The 20,584-nt window shown below is 44.1% G+C and overlaps 1 protein-coding gene and 1 long non-coding RNA gene across 6 annotated transcripts in view; both read left to right on the top strand.

Annotated features, from left to right (window-relative positions):
• The window catches only part of LOC121004481 (gastrula zinc finger protein XlCGF57.1-like), a 263,952-nt gene that overhangs the window by 162,834 nt on the left and 80,534 nt on the right, over positions 1-20,584 (top strand). For 2 of the 5 annotated variants that reach the window (XM_040436725.1, XM_040436722.1), the window contains exons 3-4: positions 17,507-17,607; positions 19,091-19,193. In XM_040436725.1, coding sequence (XP_040292659.1) covers positions 17,507-17,607; positions 19,091-19,193 — 204 coding nt within the window. Of the gene's footprint in view, positions 1-17,374; positions 17,427-17,506; positions 17,608-19,090; positions 19,194-20,584 lie in introns of those variants that run through there. The other 3 variants (XM_040436727.1, XM_040436723.1, XM_040436726.1) reach the window with 2 other exon arrangements.
• On the top strand, positions 743-17,097 carry LOC121004568. Its single transcript, XR_005779765.1, has 3 exons — positions 743-775; positions 16,765-16,914; positions 17,041-17,097. It is a non-coding gene; the product is annotated as an uncharacterized LOC121004568 (long non-coding RNA).

Below are 20,584 nucleotides of genomic sequence, written 5' to 3'. Positions count from 1 at the left end.
TATAGGGCGCTTGCAGCAATGTAGCAGAGTAGGAAGCCTGGCAGGGACTCGGTGATAGGATTCTTTTAACTAATAAACTCTTAAACAATTATCTAAATCCCTGCAATAACTATACAGTGTAATTACATCAGTCTTCTCCACTGCATTCACTGCAGCAGAGCTGTGTTTGCCAGGAGCGAGTCCCTCCTGACCTTCGGTTCACCTGAGAGCCGACTCAGCAAGTGAACCGAAGATCCGATTCATGAAAAAGATTCAAACTTCCCATCTCTACAGAGCACAGCAGGCTCCTGAGTAAACTGGTCATGTGATCCCTAACTCCTCCCACACATGGTCACATGGCCATGACATAATCACAGATCCTTTGCCTCCTCCAGCAGCACACACTGTAGCCTGACTCCTCCCACACATGGTCACATGGCCATGACATCATGAAAGGTCCTTTCCCTCCTCCAGCAGCACAGCTTGGAGACTGACTCCTCCCACACACGGTCACATGGTCAGACATCACCACAGGTCCTTTACCTCCTCCAGCAGCACAGCTTGGAGACTGACTCCTCCCACACACGGTCACATGGTCATGATTTCACCACAGGTCCTCTACCTCCGGCTGCAAAGCTTGGAGCCTGACTCCTCCCATACATGATCACATGGTCATGACATCATCACAGGTCCTTTGCCTCCTCCAGCAGCACACACTGGAGCCTGACTCCTCCCACACATGGTCATGACATCATAAAAGGTCCTTTAGCCCACCAGTCTCTGGTCTCCAGTGGAGGTATGTGCACTTTCCTCCTGTCTGTCAGGATTAGGCCTCGTTCACACAGTCAGTGTTTGGTCGGTGACTTCTCTTCTGTTAGTTTCCCACTAGAGGAACATTCTGCCGGAGCCCAGTGACTATAATGGGACGGGCAGCGATTGCCTTTATTCCCAGTGTCAGTGCTGGGATTGGGCTGGACAGAAGCCGCTGCAGGCTGAATCCCCACCAGGTCCTACAGTTAGTGGGGGCTGGGGGGGCTCTAGAATGTACGGGCTCCCCGGTGTAGCATTCAGGGTTCCGGCTCTCAGTGATTGGGTAGAAGGCTTGTATAAGGAGCCGCACAGTCGGCTTCTAGTGACCGGGACGAGGCTGCCGGACTCAGAATAGGGGTTATTAGGAGACAGGAAGATGCCGGATGTACAGAAGCCATACTGGAACCTCTGGTCTGTTATACAGGAGACAAGATGGCGCCAGGTGAAGGTGCAGACTTGTAGGATGGGGGAATAAAGAGCAGTTTGGAGGGTGACATGGGACTAGGACAGTCAACTCCAAAATGATCATTAATGAGACACTTTCCCCTGATTTCCCCGTCTTTCCACCAGCCTCGGCTTCTGCTGTTGTCTGTCTGACATTTATGGAGATCACCAAACTCCAGTCCTGTCCATTCTCAGTGCAGCAGTCGGTTTCCTCCAGATGTACCGGGCTGAGAACCAGTGAGCTAGGGCCCCTTTCAGAGACGAGCGTGTCCTCTGCAGAAATCACACTCCATTTGTCAGGGTGATTTCCCATTCTGGACACTGCTCGTTTCCCAGAAGAAGACAGCATTATACTGATTTATAATGCTGTGTGTCTCTGCCCGACCTGTATCTACTTAATTATACTGATTTATAATGCTGTGTGTCTCTGCCTGACCCGTATCTACTGAATTATACTGATTTATAATGCTGTGTGTCTCTGCCTGACCTGTATCTACTGAATTATACTGATTTATAATGCTGTGTGTCTCTGCCTGACCCGTATCTACTGAATTATACTGATTTATAATGCTGTGTGTTTCTGCCTGACCCGTATCTACTGAATTATACTGATTTATAATGCTGTGTGTCTCTGCTTGACTGGTATTGTCACGGATGTTCCTTCGACAGGTGATAGGAGATCAGTGAGACTGGCAACACGTGGTTTGATCTGACAGGTTTCCTTGTGGATCAATAGGCGTCTGTGTTGTTTCTGGTAATGGCCACACCACTTGCTTCAGATGTTGCTAATGTGGTCATTTAACCATCCTTATTTAGAGTTGCTTCTCCTACTATGCTGTGAGGTTTATAGCTTTAGTTTCAGTTGTGGATAGCTGTTGTATGGATCTCGGCAGAGTTTCTGGTGCTTCCATTGCTCCTTTGAAGTTAAGTCTTTCCTTTCCCTCTTTGTATTTTGTTTTAGTTCTGTGAGTTCCATTTCCCTGTCATTTGTATTAAGGCCTGAGGGAGACTCCTGTTTGTCCTTCCTTTTGGAGGAACATGTTGTCTCAGTCCTGACATTAGTACCAGGGTCCTATAGGGTGAGTTATAGGGCTGAAACGATTACTCGATTAAATCGAGTAATTTGACACAAAAAAATCCTCGATGCAATTTTTTTGCATCGAAGATTCGTTTGTGTCGTGTGACCACGGAGCGGGAGTGAAACGCTTGCTATTACTCCCGCTCCGTGGTCTCCCACGGCGCTTGGAATACTCACCTTTCCAGCAGGCGGCCTCCGGACACTCCACAGTACGTCCATGGTCCCGTGCTTCTCTGACCTCCTGACGTACGCACGTCGTGACCTGACGCACTGTGTGACGTCAGGAGCAGAGCAGCGCAGAACGATGGAGTGTCGGTAGCGCCCCTGCTGGAAAGGTAAGTTGGTGAAACCGAGGGGGTGGGGGCGCGACTAAGGCCAGGCGCCGGGAGTGCACAGCGTCATAGAAACCAGTGACGCTGTGCAATCCGAGTGTCAGGAGGAGCATGGCAGCAGAGCTGATGGCACAATGGGGGCAGAGCTGATGGCACAATGGGGGGCAGAGCTAATGGGGCAGAGCTGATGGCACTGGGGTGGGGAGAGCTGATGGCACTGGGGTGGGGAGAGCTGATGGCACTGGGGGATAGTGGAGCTGATGGCACTGGGGGGAACTGATGCACTTGGGCTGATCGCACAGTGGGGAACAAAGGGTGTTGGGGACTAATGGCAGGGGGTCTGAGTTTTTATAAAGGAAAACAGTCTTATTTTTTTCTTATTAGGTTACTCGATTAATCGTAAAAAATAATCGATAGAATACTCGATTACTAATATAATCGTTTACTGCAGCCCTAGTTAGTTAGGACTTTAGGTATTCCTGTGTATGAACGCACCTACCTCTGGGGTCTGTTCATACTGGTAGTTAGTCAGGACTTTCATTAGGGTTTCCTAGGAGGTGTCCATCTCCTTTCATAGTTTCCAGGCCTTGTTCCCTCACCCCTTTCCCTTCTATGTTCGGTATGGTGTTTCCCTCCCACACCAGAATGTGACATTGTAAACCGCCAAAACCGTCATTTTTTGCTTGTTTCAGTACAGCCATGGATCCTATCGCTGCACTGGCCGAACAGCTGCAGGGGCTGTCTTTGGAGGTAGCTGACCTCTGCACAACCGTCTCACAGATCCAGAGACCACAGGCTGATGGTCCTAGTGGTGGTTACCAGGCCTGTCTTGAGCCTAATATTGCCCTCCCGGACAGATTCTCTGTGGGAAGTGATAATTGCATTTTGTTTAGGGAGGCGTACATATTGTATTTTAGGCTACGTCTACACTCATCTGGGGATGAGATTCACAGAGTTGGTGTGGTTATTTCATTGCTTAAAAGAGACACTCAGTCATGGGCTTTTTCTCTGCCAACTGGATCGCAGTCTCTCCAGTCGGTGGATCAATTTTTACAAAGCTCTGGGTCTCATCTATGATGACCCGGATCGGACCTCCCTGGCCGAGACCAAGCTATGTGGCTTTCGTCAGGGAGAGCATTCTGCTGAGTTTAGGAGGTGGGCTACGGATACTGAGTGGAACGATCCGTCTCTCTGTAGTCAGTTTTGACAGGGATTATCAGAGAGGCTGAAGGACTCTTTGGCCTTTCCTGAGAATCCTGAGTCTCTGTAAGCCGCTATGTTTCTGGCTATACACATTGATAGATGCCTGAGAGAGAGATCTAGCGCACCACTCCCAGTACATACTATCACATAACGTATCGTCTTCCTCTGACACTTCGGGTAAAGATACTCCTGGGTTTATGTCTGTGGGCGAACCCATGGAATTGGGGGGAGCTACCCCTGGATCTGCTATTAAGCGTACTGGTAATAGGAAGGGAGTGTTTTTTTTTGGGGGGGGGGTTTTTGTGGACAAAAGGGACATTTTTTCAGAGTATGTCCGAGCGTTCAACGTCAAAAAGAAAAAAAAAGACATTTAATTCCCATCTGACACTTGGAGGGGTGAGAGGAGAGTCAGAAAATGTGCATTTGTCTTTTACTGGTAGTACCCGATTTCTCCTGGCTGCTGAGGTGGCGCTAGGGTCAAAAACTGTGGGGATTGAGGTGTTTATCGACAGCGGGGCCGGGGTGAACCTGATTGATGCTCAGTTTGTCCGTATGCACGAGTTGTCACCGAGTGCATTAGAAAAATCTCTCCCCTCCATGACGGCACCTTACTTGGAGATTATCCTCCTCCTCCAGCCAGGCAGGGACAGGAAGGTACAAAAGGGCCCGCCTCTTCACTCATCTTTAGTGTCTTCCTGTCCCTGCCAGGCGGAGGATAGGAGTTTTATCTCTGCGCTCCGATCGGGAGCTATGCGCATGATGGCGGGTGCATTGCGCCGGCTACGGGCTTACCTTGGGCACGTAAGTCCGTTCTGTGGAGTGCCTGCCGCGTTTTTTTGTTTGTTAAAACTCGCGCACGACAGCGCGTAGTGGCAGGCTGCGGCACCCGGTCACTCAAGGGAGCACTTCCGGGTTCTAGGCCGTCCGCTGCCCGAGATTCTCGGCTACGGCGGGTGACGTCACTCGGGGCCTAATAGGGGTGGCTTGAGGATCCCGGCCTGGATGATGGCGGAGGTCCTGGGGAGACTTCCCGCCATGCGGATTTAAAACTGGCGCTCTGGTCAAGACGAATGTCGCCCTCTGACCAGAGAAGTTGCAAGCATTACTGCAGCCTCGGCCATCCACACACATGGATCCGGAGGAAGCTATGGAACAACCTGTTGCAGTGAGTGACATCCAGGTTGTGAGTATGGAATGCTGCTTTCACATGCTGCTAATAGGCCTTTCTCATCTCTTCCTTTTGTATGGAAGAGTGACAAGGACATTTCTGTTAAACCCAAAATAACGCAAAAATCTAAAGTTCTTAGATGTCGCGTATGTTCTGTTAAACTCCCCTAAAATCATGCTAAAAGACTTTGTGAAAAGTGCATTGATAACATTGTCAGGGAGGAAGTCCTGTCTTTAAGACAGGAACTGCAGGGTCTGATTAAGCAAGAAATAAAGTCTGCTTTTTCAGCAGCCGCTAGCATACCATCAACATCAAAACAGGGGTTCAGGAAAAAATCGCCCTTAAAAACCTCTACATCTTCTTCTTCCAATGTTTCTTGGGATAGAGATGAGAGTAGTAGTAACTCTGACTCTGATGGCGATTTTCAAAAATTACTTATTTTCATCCGACGATATAAACAATCTATTAGAGGGCTTCTGTCACCCCACTAAACCTTTTTTTTTTTTTTTTTTTTCTTACTTATAATCCCCACACTGCGATTTATGCCTACATAATCAAATTAATCATTTTGGTCCTGTAGATTTTGTTTAAAACATGCTTTTAAAATATGCAAATTACCTTGCTACCAGCAAGTAGAGCGGCTACTTGCTGGTAGCAGCCGCATCCTCCGATCCTAAAGACTCCCCCTCCGCATTGTGATTGACAGGGCCAGCGGACGGGATCTTTCTCTGCTGGCCCTGCCTGTTAGCATTCAAAATCTGGCGCCTGCACCGCGGCCGTACCTGTCTTCAATCGGCGCAGGCGCACTGAGAGGCGGCCGCTCGCTCGGCCGCTCCATCCTCAATGCGCCTGAGCGAGCGAGCGGCCGCCTCTCAGTGCGCCTGCGCCGATTGAAGACAGGTACGGCCGCGGTGCAGGCGCCAGATTTTGAATGCTAACAGGCAGGGCCAGCAGAGAAAGATCCCGTCCGCTGGCCCTGTCAATCACAATGCGGAGGGGGAGTCTTTAGGATCGGAGGATGCGGCTGCTACCAGCAAGTAGCCGCTCTACTTGCTGGTAGCAAGGTAATTTGCATATTTTAAAAGCATGTTTTAAACAAAATCTACAGGACCAAAATGATTAATTTGATTATGTAGGCATAAATCGCAGTGTGGGGATTATAAGTGGGGTGACAGAAGCCCTTTAATAGCGGTTAGGGATACCGTGGAAATTAAAGAAGAAAAAATACATAGATCCACCCAAGATAGAATGTTTTCAGTATTAGAAACCAAGAAAAAGAGAGTATTTCCCTTACGCCCATGACGGCACCCTTGAGAGACCGCCTCCATCCAGGACAGGAAGCAGGAACTTTCGTGGAGAGCTCTTAAGGAGGAGCATGGCCCCAAGACCACCAGTTCCTGTTTCCTGTCCTAGGGATAGGACGGTCGCGTGGAGAGCAGAGGATTTTAGGCTGCAGGGCCCCTGTATTGTACTGGAGAGGGGTTACCTGGTCCGGCGTAAGTCTCCTCTAGGAGCCGCCGGGGAAAGTCTGGTGCTCGCTTTTGGGGTCCTGGTTCTTTTTCCGCGCTGCTGCTTGGCTGCAGTCCCGGCCACACTGTGAGGTGCGACCGGCGCTTCCTGGCAGTGTTCAGGCGGGCCGGGGCATCCCTCTTCTCCATCCTAGGGCGCAGGCATCCAAGAGGGCCGAAGTCTCGCGTGACAGGCGAGAATTAGATGTGCTTACTGTGACTTCCGGTGTTTGGAACGCACGCACCGTGCATTCCGGCAGTAGGAAATAAAATCCCTACTAAATAGATGGAATTACATATAGGTTGAATTTGTCAATGCAATTTTAATATAGACAATAACACACACATATATATATACACACTCACCTAAAGAATTATTAGGAACACCATACTAATACGGTGTTGGACCCCCTTTTGCCTTCAGAACTGCCTTAATTCTACGTGGCATTGATTCCACAAGGTGCTGATAGCATTCTTTAGAAATGTTGGCCCATATTGATAGGATAGCATCTTGCAGTTGATGGAGATTTGAGGGATGCACATCCAGGGCACGAAGCTCCCATTCCACCACATCCCAAAGATGCTCTATTGGGTTGAGATCTGGTGACTGTGGGGGCCATTTTAGTACAGTGAACTCATTGTCATGTTCAAGAAACCAATTTGAAATGATTCGAGCTTTGTGACATGGTGCATTATCCTGCTGGAAGTAGCCATCAGAGGATGGATACATGTTCTCATTCTGTTTACGCCAAATTCGGACTCTACCATTTGAATGTCTTGAGACTCATCAGAGCAGGCAACATTTATCCAGTCTTCAACAGTCCAATTTTGGTGAGCTCGTGCAAATTGTAGCCTCTTTTTCCTATTTGTAGTGGAGATGAGTGGTACCCGGTGGGGTCTTCTGCTGTTGTAGCCCATCCGCCTCAAGGTTGTGCATGTTGTGGCTTCACAAATGCTTTGCTGCATACCTCGGTTGTAACGAGTGGTTATTTCAGTCAACGTTGCTCTTCTATCAGCTTGAATCAGTCGGCCCATTCTCCTCTGACCTCTAGCATCCACAAGGCATTTTCGCCCACAGGACTGCCGCATACTGGATGTTTTTCTCTTTTCACACCATTCTTTGTAAACCCTAGAAATGGTTGTGCGTGAAAATCCCAGTAACTGAGCAGATTGTGCCAGACGGGCCGGTCTGAGTATTTCACAAACAACCATGCCACGCTCAAAATTGCTTAAATCACCTTTCTTTCCCATTCTGGCATTCAGTTTGGAGTTCAGGAGATTGTCTTGACCAGGAGCACCCCCCTAAATGCATTGAAGCAACTGCCATGTGATTGGTTGACTAGATAATTGCATTAATGAGAAATAGAACAGGTGTTCCTAATAATTCTTTAGGCGAGTGTATATGCTGAATGGAAGGAACTCTATCAGAGCATGGTACTTCAAAAATACATCCTATATCAAATACATAAAAATATAAAATGAATAAAATTGGAAGATTACTTCCTCCTATCTGGAATAAAAATGCAGGATGAAATCCACATAAGCTAACAAGTATATCAAGCAATAATCTGGGGGTTTGCTAAGTCCAAATGATTGCGGTATTCACACAGCCTAATGGGTTTTAAAAGCCCCTTGGTGCAGTATTGCATATAATCGGCAGAAGGCCTAGGAATCTTCCTGTATACCGTGCACTATAGTTCATATGTCTCCAGACATGCGTCGGTCTCAATCTTGGGATTAGTGGTCACAAGGTATCAGTCTTTTTATTCATATGGATAGTGACGGTGAAAAACGTCTTATATGAGATGTCACTTTAATCATAATATCAACATGTTGTTTTGTAGGTTAGATATTTTACAATGAATAATCGCTACTCAAGCAGTTTAGTCAGCCTTCAGTATAGATAGATGGTACTCACGCTTCAGCTTTCATTCGTGGCGTCCCACGTGGTATGGCTGGAAGGTAAGCTTACCTACGGCTTTATGCAGTATAGGAATCCTTCGCTGCAATCATGTAGCGGGTCTATATTCTTCTGCTGCTTTGTAGCGAGATGTTGCTATATCGTGTTATTAGATATTCGCGGTCCCAGTACCTCAGCTTGTTACACTGTAGATAATATTTCTTGGGCGTCCCACGTGTCTCAGGATAGCTGGAGCAACAGTGTTAGGAATGAGTCGGCTGCGTGCCTGTTCCTATAGCAATGTCGGTTCCAGGTTGCCGCTATCAGGTACCTTTAGTGAAGTGCTTCACTTATTAATAACTCAGTCAATATGTACGAGCATATGTCCGGCTATTCAATATAATGACAGAGTATGTCGTCCACGCCAGACGCGTTTCGGGGACCTTGCTGTCTCCTTCCTCAGTGGCTATGCTCGGTCTGGATAGGTAGCCGGATTTTATATGTGTGCTCTCCAGAATACCTGGAAAACATGGGCTGGATCCGGTAATTACTTGTCATTGCGGTTCTCTTGCGGTAGGAGTGCGTTTTTTCTTGGACTCATGCGTTTTTTGGTCTATGGTATCTTCATTGATCATAGTAAAATTCCTATGTTTTAGTTTTCACTACATAGATTGCATTAATGAAAAATAGCTGCATATTAAAAACTTTCTCATAGAGACAGTTGTAAAGTCAGTATAGAAAATAATAGTAAATAATAATAGCAGCATAACCGCTATTGGGTCCTAGGGGTGGGTAGGGGCGTGGCCAGGGGAGGGGGGGTGAGTTCCACCACCTTTTCTCTAAGAAAAAAAAGCCCTGCTCATTAATACAGAGGTAGTGTCTATATGTCGCCATTGATGTCCTCTGTTATTAACATATATTTATTGTGCAATATCACAATAGCATATTATTCCCTATATATTCAGCCCAGAATTTTATCTGTGTTTGGCAATCCGAAACGGCCCCATAAGTTGTAGAGTTCAGATTTGGAAATATAGTGGAGGGGATGGTGTGATGAGAGTGGAATGATGACAATGGGATGGGGGCCCGAGCCTAAGAGAGGGTCCCAGTGCTGGGAAACAGCCTGACTGCGACCCCCCCCCCCCCCCCCCACGTCAGACTGGGGCACCCACCCCTTCATAGAAAGCCGAAGATTTCTAATTCGGCATTCATACCACCTGGTAAAAGGCTGCCAAAGTCGAAAATCCTCTTGGATTCCGCTCTCTACATCCTGGATACGTGGTCTCCTCCCCTCCAATGACGTGTCACCTGTTCTATTGCTACAAATATCAAATCTTTGGGATCTTGATTATGCACTAGTTTGAAATGCTTAGATAATGAGTGTTTCTCATAGCCTTTTTTTAATATTATTTATGTGTTCGGCTATTCTGACCTTCAAAGGTCTTTTTGTTCTGCCAATGTATTGTTTAGAACAAGTACATTGTATCAAATAGATCACATTAGAAGTATTGCAGGTCAGGAAATTTTTTTATTTCAAATGAGAATGAGTTTTGTGTTGAGTTTATCTTTATAATTTTCTTAGGGAATGAGGTATTCTTGCACTTGGTACAGCTTCCACATCTGTGAAAGCCACTCCTATTAAGCCATTTATTGATGGATTGGTTGTCCTTTTTAGAATATTTAATAGAGGGGGCCACTTTAAAGGGTTTCTGTCACCCCATTAAACCGTTTTTTTTTTTTTCTTTACTAATAATCCCTATAGTGCGATCTCATGATACATAAGCAATTTAATCATTTTGGTTCAGTAGAATTTGCTAAAAATCGATTTTTAAAATATGCTAATTACCTTGCTACCAGCAAGTCGGGCGGCTACTTGCTGGTAGCAGCCGCATCCTCCGATGGTAATGACGCCCCCTCGGCATGCTGATTGACAGGGCCAGCGGACGGGATCTTTCTCTGCTGGCGCTGTTAGAATTTGAAATCTCGCGCCTGCGCCGTACCTGTCTTCAATCGGCGCAGGCGCACTGAGAGGCGGCCGCTCTCTCGACCGCTCCATCCTCAATGCGCCTGCGTCGATGACGTCATCAAGTACACCCGGAAGAGAAGACGCCGGCATCGCTGGAAGGAGGCGGAGAGTCTGGTGACGTCGCTGGATGCTCGAATCAGGTAAGTATGTACGTAATAAGCATGCTGCCACAAAAACCACCAACGAAATGGGAATAAATAATTTTATAAAAATGACAGTTATTAACACTATACCACCAACGATTATTAATAATAAATCTCTTCCGGGTGTACTTGATGACGACATCGACGCAGGCACATTGAGGATGGAGCGGTCGAGCAGAGCGGCCGCCTCTCAGTGCGCCTGCGCCGATTGAAGACAGGTACGGCGCAGGCGCGAGATTTCAAATTCTTACAGCGCCAGCAGAGAACGATTCCCTTCCCTGGCCCTGTCAATCAGCATGCCGAGGGGGCGTCATTACCATCGGAGGATGCGGCTGCTACCAGCAAGTAGCCGCCCGACTTGCTGGTAGCAAGGTAATTAGCATATTTTAAAAATCGATTTTTAGCAAATTCTACTGAACCAAAATGATTAATTTGCTTATGTATCATGAGATCGCACTATAGGGATTATTAGTAAAGAAAAAAAAAAAAACGGTTTAATGGGGTGACAGAAACCCTTTAAGTCCCAAATTTGGGGCCTTGGTGTATACTATCTGTGGAGCCGTAGGTATGAGGGATCCTATTATTCTGTCCTTCTGAATATGGTGCCAGTGTTTGTTTAGGATTTTCTCTATAGTTTTATGTTGTGCATTGAAAGGTAATATTATACGGAACATGTCTTCCTCCTGTTTTTTCTTTTCTCCAACTGAATTAGTAGAAATTTTTTTTTCTTATCTAGTTCTCTTACTTTATTCAGTGCATTATCTATCAATTTGTCCGGATATTTTTTAGACTGGAATTCTGCCTTCATTTGGGTAGCTTCTTCCTCAAATTTATCTCCATTTGTGCAGTTCCTTTTAATTCTCAGGAACTGTCCATAGGGTATGTTAAGCAGCCACGTAGGTAAGTGGCAACTGGAGAAGAGTATGAAGCTATTTCTTGCAACTGACTTATGATAGGTGTTACATACATACTGATCCTTGCTATTGGTAATTAGTAGATCTAAGAATTCTATATGTTCCTGATTAACATTAGAGGAGAAGACAAGATTATATGAATTTTTGTTAATATCTTCTAAAAAGTCATGTAATTCAGGCTCTCCCTTTTGCCAGATAAATATAATAGTAGGTGTACACATATAAAAACTCTGGTATATAAATAAACGTATTGCAATATGAATTGAAATAATTGTGGGTCAATATAAAGTTGACACACTCTGCCAGAAATTCAATTTGATTCTGGTTCAGATCTCCAATCTGTTCTAATTGGGTCTTCATGGCTGCTATTCCCTGCTCGTGGTTGATAATTGTATACAACGATTGTACGTCTAATGTCCCAATTATCCAATGTGGTTGCACTTTCAGATTTTCTAAAATTTGCACAATCTGTGTGGTATCTTTTATGTACGACTGAGTCTTTTTTACTTCTGGCTGAATTAGGTGATCAATATATTGCGAGAGGTTTGATGTTAATGACCCGATTCCGGATATAATCGGGCTTCCCGGAGGTTCTGTCAAGTTTTTGTGTATTTTTGGCAAACAATAAAAAAATTGGCAACCTCCGTTGGGTCCCCAAGATATAGTCATATTCTTGTTTAGTTAATATTTCTTGTTCTAATCCTCTCTATTGCAATACATAACCAATAGTTTAGTAAACTCATCTGTGGGATCTTTCTTAAGTTTTCTGTGCGTTGTATCATCTTTCAATTGTTTGAGACATTCCTCATTGTATTTGACTGTCTCTAAAAGGACAATAGCCCCTCCTTTGTCCGCGGGGCGGATCGTTAAGATGTTTAATGTTTGTAGCTCCTTGATTGCACGTACTTCTTGTCCTGTTAGGTTATTATTCCTGATGGGTCTCTCTGATATTTTCCTCAATTCTGTTTCTACATTTCTTTGAAACGTGGTTATTTCTGCACTAATCTCTTGTCTGGTGATTTTTTTTTTATTTCATTTTTAAATCTGTGTGCTTAATTCTACATCTTTATGGTCTTGTGTGTTTGATACAATATTTTTTCAAACATAGCTAACAAACTTGACTATACCCACTTCGGTGTCAAATTTATTCATCTTTAGTGTTGGTGCGAATTTAAATCCTTTATAAAGTAACTTATAAAGTCCCACATAGAAGGCTTATCAATAAAGTGCAGTCATTGGGCTTGGACTCCCATATTGTTGAATGGATTAGGCAGTGGCTGAGGGACAGGCAACAGAGGGTTGTAGTCAATGGAGTATATTCAGACCAAGGTCTTGTTACCAGTGGGGTACCTCAGGGATCTGTTCTGGGACCCATATTGTTTAATATCTTTATCAGCGAAATTGCAGAAGGCCTCAATGGTAAGGTTTGTCTTTTTGCTGATGACACAAAGATTTGTAACAGGGTTGATGTTCCTGGAGGAATTCACCAAATGGAAAAGGACTTAGGAAAACTAGAGGAATGGCCAAAAATCTGGCAACTAAAATTTAATGTTGATAAGTGCAAGATAATGCACCTGGGACGTGAAAAACCCAAGAGCAGAATATAAAATCAGTGATACAGTCCTAACCTCAGTATCTGAGGAAAGGGATTTAGGGGTCATTATTTCAGAAGACTTAAAGGTAGGCAGACAATGTCATAGAGCAGCAGGACATGCTAGCAGAATGCTTGGGTGTATAGGGAGAGGAATTACCAGTAGAAAGAGGGAGGCGCTCATGCCGCTCTACAGAGCACTAGTGAGACCTCATTTGGAGTATTGTGCTCAGTACTGGAGACCATATCTCCAGAAGGATATTGATACTTTGGAGAGAGTTCAGAGAAGAGCTACTAAACTAGTACATGGATTGCAGGATAAAACTTACCAGGAAAGATTAAAGGACCTTAACATGTATAGCTTGGAAGAAAGACGAGACAGAGGGGATATGAGAGAAACGGCTAAATACATAAAGGGAATCAACAAGGTAAAAGAGGAGAGAATATTTAAAGGAAGAAAAACTGCTACAAGAGGACATAGATTTAAATTAGAGGGGCAAAGGTTTAAAAGTAATATAAGGAAGTATTACTTTACTGAGAGAGTAGTGGATGCATGGAATAGCCTTCCTGCAGAAGTGGTAGCTGCAAATACAGTGGAGGAGTTTAAGTATGCATGGGATAGGCATAAGGCCATCCTTCATATAAGATAGGGCCAGGGGCTATCCATAGTATTCAGTATATTGGGCAGACTAGATGGGCCAAATGGTTCTTATCTGCCGACACATTCTATGTTTCTAACTTAGTTTGTGCATCAGTCAGAACCACTGTGCTAAGATTCACTATGGTTCCTTGTTCTACCTTGTCTATCTGTGATTTTTGTGTGTCCCTCTTTTTCCTTGACTTCTTCATGTCTTTCTTTTGGACCTCTGTTGTGTTCGTTGCGTTGCTGTCTTTGAGTTTCTTCTCTCTGGTGATTGGGGGTGGGATGATGTATGTGAGTCTGTAGATACCAATTCCTCTGTTGTGCTTCGTGATTGTATGATTGAGGATTGAATCTGTTCCTCAGATTGTATGTGTGTGTCGGTGGTGACTCTTGGTGTTGAAACATTGTATCAAACCTCGGAGTGTCCCAATAGCGGTTATGCTGCTATTATTATTTACTATTATTTTCTATACTGACTTTACAACTGTCTCTATGAGAAAGTTTTTAATATGCAGCTATTTTTCATTAATGCAATCTATGTAGTGAAAACTAAAACATAGGAATTTTACTATGATCAATGAAGATACCATAGACCAAAAAACGCATGAGTCCAAGAAAAAACGCACTCCTACCGCAAGAGAACCGCAATGACAAGTAATTACCGGATCCAGCCCATGTTTTCCAGGTATTCTGGAGAGCACACATATAAAATCCGGCTACCTATCCAGACCGAGCATAGCCACTGAGGAAGGAGACAGCAAGGTCCCCGAAACGCTTCTGGCGTGGAAGACATACTCGGTCATTGTATTGAATAGCCGGACATATGCTCGTACATATTGACTGAGTTATTAATAAGTGAAGCACTTCACTAAAGGTACCTCATAGCGGCAACCTGGAACCGACATTGCTATAGGAACAGGCACGCAGCCGACTCATTCCTAACACTGGGGCTCCAGCTATCCTGAGACACGTGGGACGCCCAAGAAATATTATCTACAGTGTAACAAGCTGAGGTACTGGGACCGCGAATATCTAATAACACGATATAGCAACATCTCGCTACAAAGCAGCAGAAGAATATAGACCCGCTACATGATTGCAGCGAAGGATTCCTATACTGCATAAAGCCGTAGGTAAGCTTACCTTCCAGCCATACCACGTGGGACGCCACGAATGAAAGCTGAATCGTGAGTACCATCTATCTATACTGAAGGCTGACTAAACTGCTTGAGTAGTGATTATTCATTGTAAAATATCTAACCTACAAAACAACATGTTATTATGATTAAAGTGACATCTCATATAAGACTTTTTTCACCGTCACTATCCATATGAATAAAAAGACTGATACCTTGTGACCTCTAATCCCAAGATTGAGACCGACGCATGTCTGGAGACATATGAACTATAGTGCACGGTATACAGGAAGATTCCTAGGCCTTCTGCCAATTATATGCGATACTGCACCAAGGGGCTTTTAAAACCCATTAGGCTGTGTGAATACCGCAATCATTTGGACTTACCCCACTCTCAGATTATTGCTTGATATACGTGTTAGCTTAAGTGGATTTCATCCTGCATTTTTATTCCAGATAGGAGGAAGTAATTTTCCAATTTTATTCATTTTATATTTTTATGCATTTCATATAGGATGTACCATGCTCTGATAGAGTTCCTTCCATTCAGTGTGTGTGTATATATATATATATATATATATATATATATATATTAGTGTGTTATTGTCTATATTAAAATTCCATTGACAAATTCAACCTATATGTGATTCCATCTATCAGAGTGCCCATCCACTTTTGCAAATCTACTGAATTATTCTGATTTATAATGCTGTGTGTCTCTGCCTGACCTGTATCTACTGAATTATACTGATTTATATTGCTGTGACATGCGCTTCTACGAAAAGACCAGTGTCCAGAACGAGGAATCGCGCTCACACACGGAGCATGATTTCCGCCCAGGACACGCTCGTCCGAAAGGGGCCTAAGAGATTTACACAGAAGAAACTTAATGGGGCGGATTTACTACTAAAAAAGATCTGCCAGACTGATCACTGTGGCCCTGGCTGACTGTTCTGTCTAACCTTACACCACCTGTCCCTTGGTTTTACTTTGTAACAAAATTTAGTGGCAAAATTTTATTGCTCCTCTTAAACCTTCACCATGAGGTCACACCCATTTTCCGCAATGCCATTTTTCGTAAATATGTTGAGATCTGCCAAAATGTGTCCTAAATGCAGCAGATTTTGGTGCCAATTACGCCAGAATTCACACCCAACATAGGAAATGTGTGCAGTGGTTTATGTGATTAGATTGCCCAGCAGTCAAAAAGTGTCAGCTGAATGTGTGTTAAAGAGGTTCTGCAGTTCTTTTCAACTGATGATCTATCCTCTGGATAGATCATCAGCATCTGATAGGCGAGGTCCGACACCCGGGACTACCCCAGATCATCTGTTTGAGAAGCCAGCGGCGCTCCTTCTCTCTGTTTCCCTTTAGACCCAGTGATGTCACAACTAGTATCAGTGGCCTGGGCGGTGCTCGGCTCTGTTCACTTGAATGGGGTTTAGCCCCACCCAAGCCAGTGATGCTTGTCATGACGTCACTGGGCCTAAGGAAAACAGAAAACTCCTGGAGCGCTGCTGCCTTCTCAAACAGATGATAGGCGGGGGACCCGGGTTTCGGACCCCCACTGATCAGAAACTGATGATCTATCCAGAGGATAAATCATCGGTTAAAAAGAACTGGAGAACCCCTTTAAATCCCTCCCCATTCCTGTGCTGATGATTCCATGGATCCCGTCAGTTTCTTCACATCGCTGCAGTGACGACATTGGTTGCATAGATAATGTCAGTATGTATGAACACCTCATTATTGTGGAGTCCTGAGATGTAGACACATTGACCACTATCAGGGTATAATCACTGCTGATGTGTCCTCTTATTATTTCCAGTAATTGTATTTTACATGGGATTTTGTAGGATTTGACATCATCTCATCTTCTCTCCATTCAGGTTTCTACAATATAGGATCTGCTCAGTGGATATCTTCTATATAAAATCCTTCTCCTGATTTACCCATCAAGGATGGAGAGGGACAGAGACAAGATGGCAGAGAGTATAATAAATCTCACCCTAGAGATCCTCTTCCAGCTTACTGGAGAGGTGAGAGATTCTGATGTCACATTACATCATCTTATGTATGTTACTAACAGATGGACATCTCTGGAGATGTGAGGGACTCTGGAAATGTATGGAGTGATATTTATTACTGTGTCTCTCCATAACCAGGACTACACAGTAGTGAAGAAGACCTCTAGTGAGCGCTGTCAGGTCCCTGTCTCAGAAGGATGGGGAAGAACCCTGAGCCCAATCACAGGGCCTCCACCTCACCCCCAGATACATGAGGAAATCAATAGAGAGAAGATCCTAGAACTCACCAACAAGATGATTGAGCTGCTGACTGGAGAGGTGACACTGCTGGGAATGCTGGGACATTATACAGGAACGCTATGAAGGGATCTGGGTGATGATGGTATCATTGTGTTGTCAGGTTCCTATAAGGTGTCAGGATGTCACTATCTATTTCTCCATGGAGGAGTGGGAGTATTTAGAAGGACACCAAGATCTGTACAAGGATGTCATGATGGAGGATCACTGGCCTCTCACATCACCAGGTAATAGACCTGACTAAATACACATCCTCTCATTTTCTGTATGTAGGGATTAACTCAGTCACTGAATGTGTTTCCTACAGTTAGATCCAGTAAGATGACAACACCGGAGATATGTCCCACTCCTCTTCTTCCACAGGATGGTTCAGAAGAACATCACAATATCCCACGGGATGATGATCAGGTAGATGGAGATAATGTCTCATGAAATGTTCTCTATGATCTGTAGAAAGGCTGTGAAGATCTTATGTTCAGTCTTGTTTTATGTAACATGATTTTGTTATGGTCGCTCTCCATGTCCACTGCCATCGCGCCATCTGGGGTGGACACAGACACTGCATCACTCACCGTACCACTGTCTGGTGGCCAAGCCGCGATGATCCTTTCCTGCTTCCCAGTAACAGGGCTGTCCGTTGACGTTTTGTGTCCCTCATTGGAGGCTGCAGCCAACATCTGGATGCCAGGCCTCCTTGCCTGACCAATAAGGCGCAGGCGCACTGAGTGGAGGACGCTCACTCGGCCGCTCCATCCTCAGTGCGCTTGCGCCGATGATGTCACATGTACACCCGGCGCAGGTGCACTGAGAATGGAGCGGCCGAGCGAGCGTCCTCCACTCAGTGCGCCTGCGCCAACTGAAGACGGCGCGAGATTTAAAACGCAGATAGGGCCAGTCAGAGGACGAGCGCATTGGCTGGTCCTGTCAATCAACATGAGGAGGGGGCGTTATTATGAATGGAGGATGCGGCTGCTAGCAGCAGGTAGCCGCCCTACCTGCTGCTAGAGAGGTAATTTGCATATTATAAAAGTCAGTTTTTTTTATATAACTACTGAACCAAACTGAGTAATAGCCCTATATATTGAGAAATCGCAGAATAAGGATTTTAAGGAGACAAAAAAATAAAATTAGTTTAGTGGAGTGACAGAAGCCCTTTAAGGCACCTTTCCCAAGGCTTCTCTAGCTTGGTAGATCCTGCAAAGGTGCTATAATCTGTTTGTCTGTCTGTGTACTGACATCTGCCTGATTCCTGGATTCTGAATCTCCGCCACCTGACCTGACTCGTGCCTGTTTACCATTCTGACCCTGACTGATTATCAGATTAGCATGAACTTTGCCTGCCTTGACCTCCGCCTGCCATTGACCATGAGCTTTTCCTGATCTCTCTGTGCTTTGCACTTGTGTCTCTAACCCCCTTGGGTCAGCACCCAACCACAACGAGATTATTCCAAGAGGTATCAGCTTGGTGGCTCTCCTGCAGCAAATGCTAGATCCCTGTATGGGGAATAAAGGATAAAAAGCAGGGGACTGCCAGGATAAGTCCCTCAGGACAAGCCCAAAGTCAAACCAGTTGGTTGGCATGATTGATCTATGTCCACTGTCTGTAACAATTTTATCCTTGTATAATGAGAAAGGTGGAGATTGCAGGATTAGTGCTGACCATAGACATTACATGTTGTCTGGATCGTCTCACAATTTACTGATTATGGATACTGCTGTTTGGAACAAACAGGTTGGAGTTGTACAGGAGACCTGCAGATATTTGGTTTCAGATAACTCCTGCTGTCATGTCCGTTTTGGTCGTCATTCTAACTGCTGATGTGTTCTGGTCATATATAACCATCAACATGACTTCTACCGTCTGATGACTTTTACCATATTTCTTTCACAGCTTGTGAATCCGGGTGAAGTTCTGAACATTATATATGTTACAGAGACATATGTGAGGGGTGGTGAGCATATTAGAGAGGATATTCCTACAGATATCCGCCTAGGTGAGTAGTAACTAGTGTTGATCACTAATATTCGAGTTACAAATTTTTATCGCGAATATCGGCACTTCGAGAATTCGCGCATATTTAGGTTATAGTGGTATATATTCGGAATTTTGAATATTTAAGTTTTTTTTTTATCAGTACACCTGATCCCTCCCTGCTTCTAGCTAGTGGGCCAATGAGAAGGCTGCAATATCTTTGACTTTAGGAGTAGTGTTAATTGCAAATTTTCATAATGAGAATTTTTGTAATGTGAATTTTCGTAATGGGAATCAATGAGATCGTGAAAACTCAGATCCGATGGTAAATTCTAACCCCCAGGCATTCCCATGGTGACGGGGACTCTTGTCGGGGAGGAGTATGCCAAAGTGGAACAACTGTACAGATTTTAAAAAAAAGAATATTCTAAAAAACTAATATATTTGTTTTTTAGAATATTCATAATATTCAAAAACAAGAATATATAGCAATATAGCGAATATTCGAAAAAAATCTAATATAGAGGAATTTAGCTAATATAGTGCTATAATCTTCTTTGTGTAATAGATGTAATTTTTTTCTCATCTGAAGTTCAGATTGGAAAAAAACCAACTATAAAAAAATAAATTTATAGCACTATATTAGCTAAATTGTTCTACATTATTTTTTTTCGAACATTCGCTATATTGCTATACAGTACTTGTTTTAGAATATTCCGAATATTCGAAAAAACTAATATATAGCACTATATCGAATATATTCATTTTCTAGAATATTCGTCTTTTTTTTTTTTTTTTTTTTTTTATCTGTACAGTTCCACTGGCATACTCCTCCCCGACAAGCGTCCCGGTCACCATGGGAATGCCTGGGGGTTAGACTATACCATCGGATCTGAGTTTTCACGATCTCATTGATTCTCATTGCGAAAATTCGCAATCAACACTACTCCTAACGAATATTAGAATTCGCGAATATTCGACAAATATTCTTCGAAATATTCGGTAAATATTCGAATTTGCTAATATTCTACAAAATATTCGTGAAATATCATGAATTCGAATATGACCCCTGCCGCTCATCACTAGTAGTAACCACTAAATAAAACAGAGAAGACTCTACTCATTCAGACTCTGCTCATTTTCTTAAGCTCAATTTTTTGGCATTTTAGATGATAAAACTTGCTGATCATTTATATTATGGACATGAATATGGATATAAAATATACCTATGTGAACAAGGCCTGTTCCATTATCCTCTGCTATAAGTACTTCAGAATTATTTGCCAATTTGTCAACTAAGGAACCATTAATTCCTTCAAAATAAGCCTAGTTTACATGTCAGTGTTTGGTGATCTGCAGTGACTGTCAGCCAAAACCCCATGCAGGTCAACAACACAGAAGTGGTGAAAATCT

Source organism: Bufo bufo, chromosome 6 (assembly GCF_905171765.1).
Source record: "Bufo bufo chromosome 6, aBufBuf1.1, whole genome shotgun sequence".
NCBI classification, from domain to species: domain Eukaryota; kingdom Metazoa; phylum Chordata; class Amphibia; order Anura; family Bufonidae; genus Bufo; species Bufo bufo.
Note: the sequence above shows the minus strand (reverse complement) of the source record. Positions and strands in the feature narration are given on the sequence as shown.